The sequence below is a fragment of the Podarcis filfolensis genome, assembly GCF_964270895.1.
Source record: "Podarcis filfolensis genome assembly, chromosome: 12".
NCBI classification, from domain to species: Eukaryota; Metazoa; Chordata; class Lepidosauria; order Squamata; family Lacertidae; genus Podarcis; species Podarcis filfolensis.
Window position 1 is genome coordinate 7,028,037 of NC_139614.1, and position 16,663 is coordinate 7,044,699.

The window sequence follows — 16,663 nt, forward strand, 5'->3', positions numbered from 1 at the left end:
AGGAAAAAGAAGAAGCATGAAGTTCAAACATTTCTTTTGTTTTTAGTGAGACAGTAAATTCACATTAATTCATTTCATTTATTTTATTTATGATATGTGTGTAAAGGTAAAGGGTAAAGGGACCCCTGACCATTCGGTCAAGTCGTGGCCGACTCTGGGGTTGCGGCGCTCATCTCGCTTTATTGGCCGAGGGAGCCGGCGTACAGCTGGTCATGTGGCCAGCATAACTAAGCCGCTTCTGGCGAACCAGAGCAGCGCACAGAAATGCCATTTACCTCCCCGCCGGAGCGGTACCTATTTATCTACTTGCACTTTGACGTGCTTTCGAACTGCTAGGTTGGCAGGAGCAGGGACCGAGCAACGGGAGCTCACCCCGTCACGGGGATTCGAACTGCCGACCTTCTGATCGGCAAATCCTAGGCTCTGTGGTTTAACCCACAGTGCCACCCACATCCCTATGATATGTGTGTATGCCACCTCAATACATAAAGTTCTCTGAACAGCTTACACTTGGGCATTTTAAAAAACACCATTGATTCTTTCTTTAAAAAAAATCAGATTCCATAGGAAGAAACATTTTCCTGCCTCGTATTGCCACCTCCTTTCATCATTAAAAAAAGGAGAGTCCAGCAACTTCTGAGGAAGTCCATTCAACAATCCTTACTATCAGAAAGTAAAGGTCAGGGCTCCTATATAAGCGTCTTCCAAAGGCAACTATTATTACATTTTAGCACAGATGTCTCTAAATAATGATACTGAAGAAACAGTGAAAGATGCCCATTACTCCTTGTAGTGTGGAATCTGCCATGTTTCTAATATTGCAATATAAATTAATGAGACTTGCCCACTTTGGCCTATGAAACACATTGATGCACCAGGTTGCTACATAAGCTGCTCACTCTTCCCCTAAAGACTTCATTCAAAACAGTCATTTCAAAACTAAGAATTCACCAGGCATTTTTGCTTATTTTAAGTTAGCAGGAATTTTATAAGCAGGTCGTTTCCTATACTCCCAAGAGGGAAAAATTATGGTAACATACTGTATATTGGCCCCATAATCCCCTTTTCCTACGGTGGATTTTTCTAATTCTTTTTCTTTTGCTCCTTACTCCTTTTTTAAAGTTTCTCTTGGCATGAAAAATAAACATCAGGAGGGAGAAAAACATTCAAGGACATGTTATATTTAATTCTTGATAAATTGTTCCTCAGAGGAAAGTCCAGACAAACTAGTGCAGAAATATAAAAACAGCCCAACAATGCCCCTTTAAAAAAAGCATCTGTATTTCATAAACATTAATATGTAGACCATGTTAAAAGAGCTGCAAATTCTATACACGGAGGATAGTACAGTGATACCTCAGGTTATAGACGCTTCAGGTTACAGACTCCACTAACCCAGAAATAGTACCTCGGGTTAAGAACCCGGATGAGGGCAGAAATCGTGCTCTGGTTGCGCAGCAGCAGCGGGAGGCCCCATTAGATAAAGTGGTACCTCAGGTTAAGAACAGTTTCAGGTTAAGAACAGACCTCCAGAACAAATTAAGTTCTTAACCCGAGGTACCACTGTAAATGCATTGTTGCATATTTTTGTAACATATTAAAATAAAAGGCACTGCCTGGCTAAGCCCAAAATGTTCTTAAATTATTTTACTGATGCAAAACTTGAAATAACCTAACATTAATAGGACTAGCACAGACATAACCCTTAACAGACCGCAAGGAGACTACCCCCAACCTCCCACCGTACTGTTTAACATGGTTCATCATAATGTCTGCATTGATATTAACTAAGATTCCCACATAAACCAACCAGAATTTGAAGCTGGTTACAAATTGCAGGGTAGCAGTCCTCTGTGGCCAGCACTGGAAAATCATGGTTAAGGACGGATCATGAAGAAATCCTTACATTTCAACATTGGTCAAGAGGAAGCTGCACACATTAAGGCTGCGATGTGTGTTGCAGTCCAGCAATATCTGGAGGACCAGAGATCTCCCATCCCTGACTTGTGCAAATTGCAAGATAGAAGTGTGTGTCATAGCTGTCAAGCGTCCCTTATCCCAGCGCCATGTCCCGCTGCTGTCCCTTATTGATGATGTCCCTTAAATTTCCCAGGTTTCAAAGGAAGCAGCTCCTCTCCCTCCCTCCCTGCCGGCCAGGGAGGAGGGAGGCTCCAACTGTGTTGCTTGGCTGCGTTGCTCACCCAATAAGGAGTCTAAGAACGACTGGGGGGTGGAGCTTGCATGCCTTGTGCTGATCAAATTGGCCGCGCTGCCTGGGGACTCGCCTTTGCTCAGCGCTTCCCAGCGGAGAGGTGACGGTGGTTTTCCTTGAGGCTTGAAGCTTCATTTGGCTGCTGGCTGGGCTTTCTGCCTTTGGCTCAGAGGGGCTCAGAAGTTGAACATACCTGTGCCGGGAAAATCCCTTATTTTGACTGCTGAACCCTTATTTTTGAGGCTGCTGGTCCCTTATTTTCAAATCTGTCAGTTGACAGCTATGGTGTGTGTGTGTGTATGTGTGTTTCTATACTCAGCCAAACTGGGAGCACAGGAGCGCTGCAATATTTGCACTACCTGAACAAAAACTGGACTCCCTAGACATTTGCTTTGTGAGTTAAGTCTGTGAGTGAATGCCTCACCATTCAAGGACTGCTTACTAGTGAACCGCACCATGCTGAAGCAGCCTTAAAGTTTTGTGAAAGGAGAAGTAGATACTGCTGTGCTGCTTCCTCTATAAAAAAGCAAACTTCTGATTTTTTTTATTTTTTTAAGCAACAACATGATTTATTAACTTGTAAAGATAAAAGCAACTGTGCTCAAGGAATAATCTTTCAAGTTGGCTTCTCTGATTATCTCAGCTAGCAATCTAGTACTAGTCTCAGTTAGTTCTCAAAGCTGGGAGATGGGAGTGCGGAGAATTGGGGTGAAAGGTGCTTTAAAAGCCCCCCTCCATCTTTTAGATGGAGTTGGCATATATTGAGGTTGCATGTCTTAATACGCTACCCCTCCCATGGCACTTGGAATTGGTACTCAAGCATGCTCATTGGAGGGGGAAAAATGGGTATATTTCAACTGTGCATGCATTGAATGGATGGTAAATCACCACCAGCAGCAAAACAACAACAACAATATATGTGCATGACAGAAATAGAGAACTAATGGCATTTGAAAAGAAGGAGGAGTACACGGCTATGCAGAACTGTGGAAAGTTACCCAAACTTCTTCTAGACGAGATACACCTTGTTATGCACTGAAGTTCTCACCCTGGGCCAGCAGGGGGATACTGTAGATAGTTATGCAAATAAGGGATCGAAAGTGACGTTCAGTGATTGGATAGTTTTAGAAAGTTGATACAGTTACGTGGTACTGGAGCTCTATATAAGCAGGCTGACTGAACCCTTCAGTTCAGTTCTGTCCTGGCCTGTGAATAAACAAGAGCTGTTTGAAGAATCGCTGTGTCGTCTGATATGTTCACCCACGACTTAACACACCTCTTTCTGAATTAAAGTTAAATGCCAGCTTCTCTTACAGCAGTTAACTATTAAAAGAGGAAGATTCACCTGCCCTTACCAGAACCCACCTCCTGCGTTGCCACATGACCTGCTCATTCTGCTCACTTGCTGTCACTAAAGCAGTGACTGAATATTGGTGTAAGCCACACCTGCAGGACAATATGTGTACACATAAAGTATTTATGGGTATGTTCACATTCTTCTTTTATTCTTTGGCGATCACTCATAGCTGAGTAAGATGGTCTTCCATGAACACGGTCTTAACAGTGAGTCCATAAGTGACTGTGGAGGCCAGTTCTGGATCCACACGTCCTTCCACAGTGGGGACATAGGTTTCCAGGTGGGAGTTGTTCACATTACAGCTTATACAGCATCCAGTGTGTTCCCACTGCTAATTTTTGGCATTGCGTTCACATGGCATTAGTCACAATCCATATCGATCCTGCAGTTTCTTGACAAAAACTGCTGTTGGATGCGGGGGGTTTTCTCAAACCAGCTCCGATGTGATCATAGACAACTGGAAGCAGAATAAGTCGTAATGTGAACATAGACTAACAGTCATCAGCAGGTGCAGGTGAGAATGCAAATGCAGATGACAGCTTAATGAGTAGGCATTCCATGGGGGTTGCCAAAGAGGGGGCCCAATAAATTCATGTGCATCCAGTGAAAACATCACTGCCCTCTCTCTGATGCAAACAGCTCTGTGCAAATGTGGCTTGAAATGCAGAAAGGCAATGTGAATTTACCCTAACTTTCTCCATGTAGAGAAATTATAAAAATTCCATTTAAAGGCAAATGTCACATTAATCAAAACTTAGGAGTTGTTGTTTTTTAGGGGCATGCCACAGACATTGTGAAGGTATATTCGCACGATAAGCATGCTGATTTTATATCAGTTTAAAGGTAAAGGTAAAGGGACCCCTGACCATTAGGTCCAGTCGTGGCCGACTCTGGGGTTGCGGCGCTCATCTCGCTTTATTGGCCAAGGGAGCCGGCGTACAGCTTCCGGGTCATGTGGCCAGCATGACTAAGCCGCTTCTGGCAAAACCAGAGCAGCACACGGAAACGCCGTTTACCTCCCCGCCGGAGCGGTACCTATTTATCTACTTGCACTTTGACGTGCTTTCGAACTGCTAGGCTGGCAGGAGCAGGGACCAAGCAAAGGGAGCTCACTCCATCATGGGGATTCGAACTGCCGACCTTCTGATCGGCAAGTCCTAGGCTCTGTGGTTTAACCCACAGCGCCACCCGCGTCCCTTTTATATCAGTTTAGCTGTTGCTAAAGACTCCTGGAGATTGTAGTTTAGTGAATTTGCCAACACTCCCCTGTGGGAAGTCCCTGGGCCACCTCTGGGAAGAGAAACAACTAGTAAAATGCTATCGCACAGTGAGTGAAAGGAAATGGTTGTGATCCTAAACTATCACTTGACACCATGGTGGTTGCCCTTGGACAAAGACTAGGCATTCTTATCTGTGGTGATCCTGCCAAAGAAGGCATTGGATTAGATAACCAGAGACCACTTCCAAAGTCATCCTTCTACAGATCTAGGGTGTGATCTTTGCCCTGCACTCATATTGACATCAATGGGAGGTGTGCATTGGGAACAAGAACAGAGTATGGCTCACAGTTATCATAAACGTACCTTATCCATCTCCAAACCACTAATAACAAACACTTATTCAGAAAGCAAATACATATTGTTATAGATGGAGACAGACCCAAATTAAAATGACATATCTCCGTCCAACTAAATAAGGAAAGACTGCCAAATCCATTTCTATAACAATCCGTGATCTCATATGTTTTGATTAAATATATTGAATAAATGAGAGAAGGGAAAAGGCATGTTTTGCCCTACTGCTACAACTGTAGGAGAAACGAGGCAAAAATTCATGATTTAACTCTTTCTATAGAATTACATAAAGGTCTGCGCAAATAGTGTTTTCCTGTTAGGAAAGCAATTCAATACTAAGGGCTTAGTTAGTTGCACTCAGTTCCTGCTGAAACCTTTGGGACTTAATATCAGTCATTACTGTACTAACTTTTCACATTGATTTCAATGGGGCCTAAGAGCAGTTTAGTCTGGATCCAACCCCATGAGGCCTGTATTTCTAAAAAGGAGGTCTGGTATGACCTATGACTCCCTGGAAATCATGTGCCGCAACTAGAAGCCTTTTCCAGACATCTCAATCTGTCTGGGCTGGTTGTGGTTGCTCCACCACCAAGAACATTTCACTCTCCACATGCTTAAGCAACTCTTTCAGAATGGTTACTTCACATACTCTTGCACAAGGGATAAGCCTTGTATTGAAAACAGGTTTCAGGGGTAATCTTGGTTAAGTGAGTCCTTGCTACAATACAGTATGACAACAGAATGCATTGCCTAATGGGCGTCTGTGCATCTACCCATGTTTTCAAAGTCATGCTAAAGAAGGTATTCAAAGAGGAATCTAAAGAAGACCAGGTGATGTCTAAGGCCACTAACAAAGCTGCAACTTTTGCTTTCGCCAGCCATAGTGAAAAAATCTACAGATATGTCAAATCCCTTCTACTGACAATAGCACTGTCTGTAGTTCAGCATCTAGAACATAGCTGATTTAGATTATTTTGTAAAAGTAGCTGTCTTCCTCAGTGACTGGCTGGATGAACGACTGCTTACAGAAAGCCTGCCACACTGTAATTGCTCTAGGTATGTGAGGTGCTCCAAAACCACATGAATTCCTCTGTTTTGTAGCTAAATTCCCTTCCCAGCCTTGATACTCTGGCTGTAATTATGAGACATCCTTGGCAGTTTTAATCAGTTACCCCAAAGGCAAAGAATGAAACCAAAGAAGGAAATCTAACCCTAGACCAGGAGTGGCTAATCTAAGGCTCTCCAGATGTTGCTTACTACAATTCCCAGCGGCCTCAGTCAGTGTGCCCAATGACCAAGGATGGTGGGATTTGTTGTTCAACAACATCCAGAAGGCCACCTCTCTTGTAAACCCACCACAACTACACTGAAGAATGGGAACACATAGCTACATGGAAACACCCAGAACTGGCAAAAACCATAATATAATTGAGTCATTGATGGATTATACCAACCTCTTTTGGGTTGCATAATACAAGCAAGATATAAATGCTTTCAATAAAAAAAGGAGATATATAGTAAGTTGAACATATGAAGCATCTGATTAGCAGGACATACTGTATTTTTCGCTCTATAAGACGCACCAGACCACAAGACGCACCTAGTTTTTGGAGGAGGAAAACAAGAAAAAAAATATTCTGAATCTCAGAAGCCAGAACAGCAAGAGGGATCGCTGCACAGTGAAAGCAGAAATCCCTCTTGCTGTTCTGGCTTCTGGGATAGCTGCGCAGCCTGCATTCGCTCCATAAGACGCACACACATTTCCCCTTACTTTTTAGGAGGGAAAAAGTGAGTCTTATAGAGCAAAAAATACGGTAATTTCAATGTTGTGTGATGCTTAGGACCCAATCAATAAACGGGAGCAACCAATACCCAGAGATATTAAAGGTATATGAATACGATATTAACAATCAGGTGAGACCCATTATTAAATTTTAAATGTATGCAATTTCAGTTTACATATTTCTTAAAAGGTGCTGCTGCAAACTGTAGGTTTGATTGTTTTAAAGCCAGCATTTTATATAAATTGGTGGATTCAGGCTGGTCTAGCAGGGCACACACTCAGAAAAACAAGGCTGCATGCCAGAAAAAGTGCATAAACATATCAGCCATCAAATGCTTTTATTCATCAAGGAAAAATACACATCCATATCCACCACATCTGTTTTGTCAGAATTATAGCATATTCTGTTTTCTTTCTCTTGTGTTTCCCCCCTGTATATTGATATTATGTTTGTGTTGGTTGTGGGGTTCAGAGCTCCCCATCAACATACTCCCCTTTAAGTTACTCCATGCATGTCAGGAGCACTTGTCAGAAAACTTTTTGTTGTTTTTCTATTTAAAACAGATTTATCCTACATTACTCTCACTGCTTTTCTATTTAAAACGTGCCTTTTTGTTTTAAATGCAATCCTTCAAATACGCAGTGAAAAATGTTCTGTGAATCATTCATATTTCTGGAAATCTTACCTAGCGCTGTTAATAGTTGTAGTGATTCATTAGAACTTTCAAAGATAATTTAATTGATTGGCCAACAAAATGAACTGTTTCTGTATCTTATCGCTTTATTATGGTCAATGACCAGAAATTGTTATTACAGAAGCATCAAACCTATTGATAAATAAACTACACTTTCTGTTCTAACAACAAAGAACAGTGAACAATAAATTGCTGCTACTAACAGTAAGTGATGCTTTTAACTTGTTACCTTCCCCAACTTGCTGCCCCCTTAATGTTCTGGGCTACAACTCCCATCAACTCCAGCCAGCACAGCCATTTTGATATCAGTTGTTGAGCACTGCAGCAGGAAAATGGAAGGTCTCACTAAGCCCTAGTTTGGCTTACCAACGTTGTGAGAAACAGCTCAATAACACCAGTAACAGTAATGCCACCAATAACAGACAGGTGTGGTCTGAGGGCATGGTTGGCACCACTTTAACAATTAGTGGGAAGGTATTGATTTATCATTTCCATGCCTCCTGTTAGTTAAAAGGCAGGTAAATGAACAAACTCGTTTGCAGTGGTTGTGCCACAGTGCGCAGCAAGGTTGGGGCTGCGGCGCACCCTGATCTCCATCCAGTCCAATTTCTGCAGCCATATCAGGAAGGAGAGAAGAAGGGGTGTGGTAGCAAGGAGCACCGGATTGGCTTTGCCGGCAGGTTTGCACCATGCTGACCTTGCCACTGCTGCTGTGTCACCACCAATCCTTGCCACCCTGGGTTGCTGTAGTGACTCAGCTGGACAAGGGCTGGGTGAATGACACAGTTCCACCTTTCTCTCTACTGCTGGATGTGTTTTTGTGTGTGTTATGTTCTCACCCTGGGCCAGCAGGGGGATACTGTAGATAGTTATGCAAATAAGGGATCGAAAGTGGCGTTCAGTGATTGGATAGTTTTAGAAAATTGTTACAGTTACATTGTACTGGAGCTCTATATAAGCAGGCTGACTGAACCCTTCAGTTCAGTTCTGTCCTGGCCTGTGAATAAACAAGAGCTGTTTGAAGAATCGCTGTGTCGTCTGATATGTTCACCCACAACTTAACAGTGTGGGCAAATTCTGTAGAGCTTTGGGCTTCATTCTGTCAAATATATATGCAATAACTTAAAAAAACAACAACAACTGAGAGATAAGCATGAAGTCCACTGCACCTTTACATCGCTCGCAGCACATCCCTCTCTGCTTTATGACCAGAGCACACTCCTTAGAAAGCACTGGGCACTTCTCTCGTTTGCATGTCACTTCCTTGTTCTGTGGGGAGGAAAAGAGGAGAGCAAAATAACAGCATCAGTCTCCATTTTCTCCCAATAAGGTAGCACACCATGAAGTCAGATTCAGAAAAATTTCCCTCTGCTCCACAAGGAATCTTTGGGATACAGAGAGGACATTATACCCCTTCTTCATACAGAGATGCTTTTCCTCTTGCGACACAAACGCATCAGCAGGGAGTTGAAAAACTGGGGAGAAAGGGGGAGTGGTGGCAACTTTAAAAAGGATACTGAACCTAGATAAAGTTATGCCAAAGGAAACATGTGACTCGTTTCATACTAATGTTACTTTTTGGTATACTGTAGAAATGATAATATTTGTGTAAACTATAGCTGGGACTTCAGAATACCTGGCATTGGACTTCCTTGTGCGAACAAAAATATTTAGCCTCGACTATTCAACAGGTTTGCATAGTAGAGTTAGTTTTTTTAAAAAAATGAAAGTCTGAATTTCCAAACCAAATAAAGACAAAGATGGCTTCAATGAACTTCTTTCTTTCTAACAAACAATAAAACTGCAAACCAAAGACACAATCCAGGGAACACAGGCAGCAGTAATGCTGAAAGGAAAAGTTCTTTAAATAAATGCATGGTCAAATAAACACTATGCCCTTTCAAGTCTCATTGGTTTAAATTAGGAGTGACGAAGCTTTTTCAGACTGGGGGCCACATTTGCTGTTGGCCAACCCTCCCAGGGCCACATGCTAGAAACAGCCATGGACAAGGGAAAGCAGGAGCCACTCTAGCTTGTGCAATCACTCTGCACATTCTCTACGGCCTAGCACAGGGGTCTGCAACCTTTAAGACAAAAAGAGCCACTTGGACCCGTTTCCGAAGAAAAAAAAACTGGGAGCCGCAAAACTTTTTTGTCACTTTTTTATTATTTCATTGTTTGACCCCTCAGAATTACTCCTCCTCATAGAAATAAATGTTAAATTAACAAGTTACCTTTTTTTGTGTGTGTGTTCTTTACTCCCCTTCAAAACAGTGACCAGCGTACATGCCACCTTTCAATGCAGTGACCAGCGTACATGCCCCTTACAATGTAGCGGGCGGGCGGGCGGGCGGGAAGGTGACGTCGGGACTCTGCATGACTAACACACGCACCGCCCCCATGCGACGTCACAGCCAGTACAGCACCCGCCATAGTGGGGAGTGTCGGGGCACACAATGCGCCTCCTCCCCTCGTTAGTATCCGCCCCGGAGCTGCGGCAAAGGTGTAAAAGAGCCACATGTGGCTCCAGAGCCGCGGGTTGCAGACCCCTGGCCTAGCACTATGGTGGCAGGGACATAGCTCTCTGATCTTCAGGGGTTGAAAGAGAGGAGAGAGCTAATTTTCTACTCATCACAGCACTGGGCTGGGAAGGTGATGGGAAGAAAGATACTCTAAACCCCCTGATGAACTGGCTTCTCCTTCCTCTTGCAAACAACCACTGCAAGCAGGTCAGGGCACTACATAAACAGAAAGGAGTGTTCCCGTTCTCATTTTTAATTTCGTGTCTTAATTTCGTCTGAATTGTGCCCCTTACATTACAATAAATAAATAAATAAATCTAATAACTGATCTCAAACTGTCAGTACAAGACCTGATTCAAGGCTACATGGCTGCAGCAGTGTGAGAGAACTTCCTGCTGTGATTCAGTTTGCTTCCAGCGAGGAAAACTGAGTGAAGGCAGTAATACTGGTAATAAATAACAAAACTGATGGGTGACAATCTTCTGATCTTCAAGCATCTCCTACCACTCGGCCCCACCCTAGCCTTGCACCATTTATTTTTTTAGAAATAACATTTTACTACTGGAAATTCCTTCCTTAAACACAGCAAAGTGGAGGGGGGGCCCTCTGCGTAAAGCCCCACCTATAATTACTGGTTTGGTCCATTACATGACACAGAAGCTCATTTGCCAGATGCCACCGTCCACTTAGCAGATCATATGGCATAATTAGAGACCCCCCAAAAGGAGGGGGAAATCAAAGGGGAAGGAAGAATGTCAATCATAAAATGAAGTCATGAAGAGGCTCTGAGCTTCATTGTTTCCTAAGGCCCAAGCCAAGGTACGTTTAAAGGTTAGCTCAAAGTGAGGAGATTTGGGCTTTTAAAAGGCGGGGGTGTATCTTCCCAACTATCCTACGCCATCTTATTCCTTCTGCAGTAAGTGCAGACAATGTTTTGTTATAAGCTATGATTCATTATTCCCTCACCAAGCCAAATCTGCAATTATTTCAACTGCAGTGACTATAAAGTATGAGCAGGAAGAATTTGAGTTCTCAAGCAGAGGATCAGCTGCTGTAAGAATACTGTCTATTGTCAGAATGATTCAGTCCTGTGTTATTCTGGCTCTTTTGCACAAGTATACAATTGCAAACACTTAGTCATAAATCTGGGTTACGTGGACTCCAGCTCACCAATTCAGCTCCCCTGCACTTCCGAATCGGCTCAGTGCAAGCACAGTGTACATTTAGGAAACTGGCTAAGTAATGTCAGGGCCAAAATTTGTCTTTTAATGGGGCACCATTTAAGAAAGAGGGGCAGAGAGATTTTTCCATGTAAGCAAAGATTCATAGCAAGCTTCAAGTAATATATTCAAACTTAAAATGCAGAAAAGCTGCCTATATTAAGAGATGTGTTCAGTTTTATTTTTAAAAACCTAACCAAGTTATCAACACACATTTAAGAGTCACTATTATTATTATTAATTGCATTTCTATACTGCCCTTCCTCAAATCACAGGGATTTCAAGCGCATGCCCATTTGCTTATTTATCAACAACTAGCTAGTTTGGGGTTCTTCCTGATGTTTAGTTTGAATCTCTTTTCTTGGAACTTGAAGCCATTGGTTCAGATCCTAGCATCTGGAACAAGAGAAAACAAGCTTGCTCCATCCTCCATGTGATAGCCCTTTAGATATTTGAAGATGGCTAGCATAACTCCTCTCAGCCTCCTCTTTTCTAGGCTAAACATACCCAGTTCCCTCAACCATTACTCATAAGGCTCAGTTTCCAGACACCTGATCATCCTGGTCGTCCTCCTCTGCACAAGTTCCAGCTTGTCGATATCCTTCCTACATTGTGGTGCCCAGAACTGAATACAGTGGTACCTCAGGTTACATATGCTTCAGGTTACATACGCTTCAGGTTACAGACTCCACTAACCCAGAAATAGTACCTCGGGTTAAGAACTTTGCTTCAGGATGAGAACAGAAATTGTGCTCCGGCAGTGTGGCAGCAGCAGGAGGCCCCATTAGCTGAAGTGGTGCTTCAGGTTAAGAACAGTTTCAGGTTAAGAACGGACCTCCGGAATGAATTAAGTACTTAACCCGAGGTACCACTGTACAGTACTCCAGGAGTGGTCTGACCAATGCAGAATACAGTGGGACACTAGACTTCTATTGATCCAGCCTAGAGTGGCATTTGCTATTTTTTCTGCTGCATCACAGTTGACTCGGGTTAAGTTTGTCGTCTACTAAGACCTCTAAAGCCTTTTTACATCTACTACTGCCAAGCCAGGTGCCCCCCATCTTATATTGGCGCAGCTGGTTATTCCTGCCTAAGTGCAGAACCTGACATTTATCCCTACTGAAATTCATTTTGCTAGTTTTGGCCCAGTTCTCCAATCTGTTGTCATACTGAATCCAAATTCTGTCTTCAGCAGCATTGTCTACTCCTCCATTTTGGTGCCATCTGCAAATTTGAGGAGTATCCCTTCAAGACCTTCATCCAAGTCCTTTATAAAGATATGTTGAAGAACAATGAGCCCAGGACAGAACCCTGTATCACCCCACTTGCCACTTTTCTCCTAGGATGTCGATGAATGAGTCAACCAGCTACAAAGCCACCTAACAGTTATCTCGTCCAGACAGAGCATACCCATCACGTCTAGTATCCACTGATAGCCTTATCCTCCACATATTTTTCTAATCCTGTATTGTGGGAGCAAATTCCATAGTTTAACCATGCATTGTGTGAAGAGGTACTGTATTTGCTTTCGCCTGACCTGAATCATTTAGCAAGTCCCTTCTGTACCCTGAAATAGAGGCACTACCATGAAAACAAAACACAGGATGCTCCCACAACTATTCACTTAGAATTGCTGTATTAAAATCTCATATGGGGGAAAACCCCAAGCCTTCTCCTTTGTCTCATTCTCCCACTTTAATATCCATGCAATTGTTCTACTCCCTCCCCTCCTCTTTCAAGTCTCTTCTCACCACCCACGTCTTTTGCAAATCAATTCCCAGTCCAGCCTAAGCCCTAATTATGCATCCGCTACTACCTGGGTGTCACCCCACCTCACCCCATGGCCAACCCACACTCCCTCCCTCCAGGTTACAAGTGAATTTTTCAGTCGCTTCAAATGAACTGAAACATCCAGCACAAGGAAATGTCCTGTGTAGCTCAAAAGTTTACATGCAACATTGTGGTCTTAACCAATGTACTATTTTACCATTCCTTTCTGGCCAAAAGGATTTGTCAAAGTTCCAGACGTAATGGAGCATTGTTTTATAATAGAGGTAAAAAGCAAAACAAAAAGCTGTCTGCCTGATGAAGAGGTCTATACAGGTCGAAAACCTGCATGAGTCTCTGCCAGCACACAGTTGGCTCAAGGAAGATATTGCATTACCTATTCTATACTTCAAAAGATCTGCTGAATATTCATCTCTTAAAACAAGCATGTGTAATTCCACTGAAACCTTTGGAGTTGTGCCTGCTTTCTGCTCCAGCTAGATATGACCCTTAAACCATTCCAGAATATTCCTTTGAAAAGTGTTATGGTCTAACATGATTCATACCATGTAGCCTATATCTTCAGAAATGTCATGAATAGTAAAACTTGATGTGGAGGAAAAGGACATTTCTCTGTATAATCATTCCACCCCTTCCCCTTTTTTTATCTTGCCCCTCAGATTAAGCAGAGTTGGTAAATCATTGTTTGGTCTATTGTAGTCTACTGTTGTAAAAGGCAGGTCTCTGAGGCCCTGTATGGATTGTAAGGAAAGAAGATAAAACCTCATCAAACAAGGAACAATTCTGTTGCTTTTTGTTTTAATCCGCCTCCCAAAATTTCACTCTTAAGTGGTGCCACTAGTCTAGTGAAATCCATCTTGTTCTTTGTAGGGGATGAGAGGGGGAGGAGAGTAACTAGGTCAAATAAGCCTTAACTGGGAAATCTGTTGCTTCCAGTTGTTTCTTTAACCATAAAGTGCATCATTTCAATACTTTCTTCCAGCCATTAACTCGAAGCAAAAAAGGGACAAAAATAAAGAAAAGCCAATACAGCCAAAACTCTTTATACATTGTCTACAGTGTCCTTCAGAAGCTGTTGAAAGCTCACAGATCTGTCGATAATGCTCCTTCAAAGGGGGGGGGGACACCACGCCTGACTGCAACTTTCGGAAGCCAACTTTTTTATAAGGCAAGGAGGAGAGGATTTTCTCCCTCTTTTGTCATTAAAAAAAAATAAAGGACAGCAGTGTAGTTTTGGCATCCGTGAGTACAGAAGAGACATATTGCTCATAAATATATAAACCATTTTATAAATCATAAAGCTAGGAGTCAGGCAAAATCCATAATAGGATCCCAAGATTCATAATAAATAATATGTAATTACAGTCATGCACAACAGTTATTTTAAACAGATGGTTTACAGATTCACATCTGGGTGTTTTTTAAGTTTAGTTTTCATGCATAAACACCGGGAGAGATCATAAATATTAGACCATGGATGGTATTTTTTAAAAAAGAAACCCGAGGACACTGGGAGGAAGATCTCCCTCTGAAGTTAACAGTTGCTGTGCATGGTATAGTAGTGGGTTCCTGAGAAGCTCCCACTCACTTCATTGTGGCTTGTGCAAGAGAACTTCCTTGATGATTCTGCAGGGTACAGTCAGGATGAGTGGTGGGTAGGAGAGTAAGATAGTGTTTCTAAAACCAATGCAGAGTGACAATTGATGCAATTACACTATGATTACTTGGCCAGACATTCAGGGCTTATCCTAGAATCTCAGACTTGCCTGAAAATAAGGAATTTGGGGTTACTCGGAAGAGTCAATTGGATAATTCTATCTACTAAAGGCCTACACCTAGAGATTTTCAAATCAATACATACAGCTCCCACCTCACCCCATCCCACCGTCCTGATTGTTTCCCACTCTTATCTCTGTAAATTACCTCTTTAGTTTCTTCCTCTCTGCCTTCTTAGAGTCCTCCTGTTTCTCCAACTTGTTTTCTCATCCAACCCTTCTACTTATCTTTCCCTTAAAGCCCCCACTTCTGAGAATACTGCAAATACTTTCTACCACTTCTCTCAGGTATTAGGAACTTCATTTCTCTTGAGTTGCCCTCATTCCTGGCCTTATTTCACATAGTTTCTCAACTACTCCAGCATTCTTGCTGTTGTCAGTCCCTCCCCTTACATATTCCACCTAACAGGCACACCTATCCTGAAGCCCTGTGCAAGGTTTCAGTCAACCAAATTAATCTTCCAATTTGTCCACAGAAGCTGCATTGTTTCGTCAACTACCTATCACTAAGCTCTCCCTCTCAGCAATTAAAATGTTTAAGAACATTCCATAGTCTCGCAGCAGCCTAGCCAATGGCTGAGAGGATCAGAACATTTTCTTATGTAAAATTAGCAAAAGAACTACCATTTTCAGAGATAAGGAGTGTGAAGGAGCTCCCATAGACAGCTAGGGAACAAAATGCACATCTGTGCTTTGTTCACAAATATACATTCCTTCCCCAACCAGGTCCATATCAATGAATAAACTCCAGCTCCTCGAAAGATTCCATCAACGGTGTCTCTGAAAAATTTTACACATCACTTGGGAAAACAGGCAAACTAATACCAGTGTACTGGAAGAAGCAAAGATCACCAGTGTTGAAGCAATGATTCTTCAACATCAACTTCGTTGGGACTGGTCATGTTGTGCGGATGACTGATTATTGTCTTCCAAAGCAACTACTCTATTCCGAACTTAAAAATGGAAAGCGTAATGCTGGTGGTCAACAAAAGAGGTTTAAAGACTCTCTCAAGGCAAATCTAAAAAAAAAAAGTAGTATAAACACTTGCCTATGAGTGCTCCAACTGGAGAACAGCCTTTACCAAAGGTGTCATAGGCTTTGAAGACACTCGAACTCAGGATGCAAAGGAGAAATGTGCTAAGAGGAAGGTATGCTTGGCAAAGCCACATCGTGATCAACTCCCGCCCAGAAACCAATGTCCCCACTGTGGAAGTATGTGTGGATCCAGAATTGGCCTCCATAGTTACTTACGGACTCATTGTTAAAACTGTGTTTATGGAAGACAATCTTACTCAGCTACGAGTGATCGCCAAAGAAGAAGGAAGAAGAAAAAGAATGCCCTACAGAAGTAAATACCGTATTTTTCGTCCCATAGGATGCCCCGGCCCATAGGACGCACCTGGTTTTTTGGGGGGGAAATAAAGAAAAAAAATTATTTCCCCCCCAGGTGTGGGGCTGGGGCAGGGGAAGCCCGAGCTTTGCGCAGCTCTCCCACGGCTAGCGGAGAGCTGCGCGAAGCCGGAAGCCTGGGGCGTGCTGAGCTCAGCGCGCCCCAAGCTTCTGGGTGCAGGCAAGCTATCCGCTAGCCGTGGGAGAGCTGCGCGACTTCGCGCAGCTCTCCCACGGCTTGCGGATAGCTTCCTGAAGCCTGGAGAGCGAGAGGGGTCGGTTCAGCAAAAGCCTGCATTCGCCCCATAGGACGCACACACATTTCCCCTTCATTTTTGGAGGGGAAA

At 42.9% G+C, this 16,663-nt stretch overlaps 1 protein-coding gene across 1 annotated transcript in view; it reads right to left on the reverse strand.

Annotated features, from left to right (window-relative positions):
- Positions 1 to 16,663, reverse strand: part of BMPER (BMP binding endothelial regulator) — a 168,126-nt gene that overhangs the window by 123,169 nt on the left and 28,294 nt on the right. Inside the window, exon 3 of the mRNA XM_083578001.1 lies at positions 8,791 to 8,890. Within this exon, the coding sequence (XP_083434127.1) occupies positions 8,791 to 8,890 (100 nt within the window). The remainder of the gene's footprint in view (positions 1 to 8,790; positions 8,891 to 16,663) is intronic.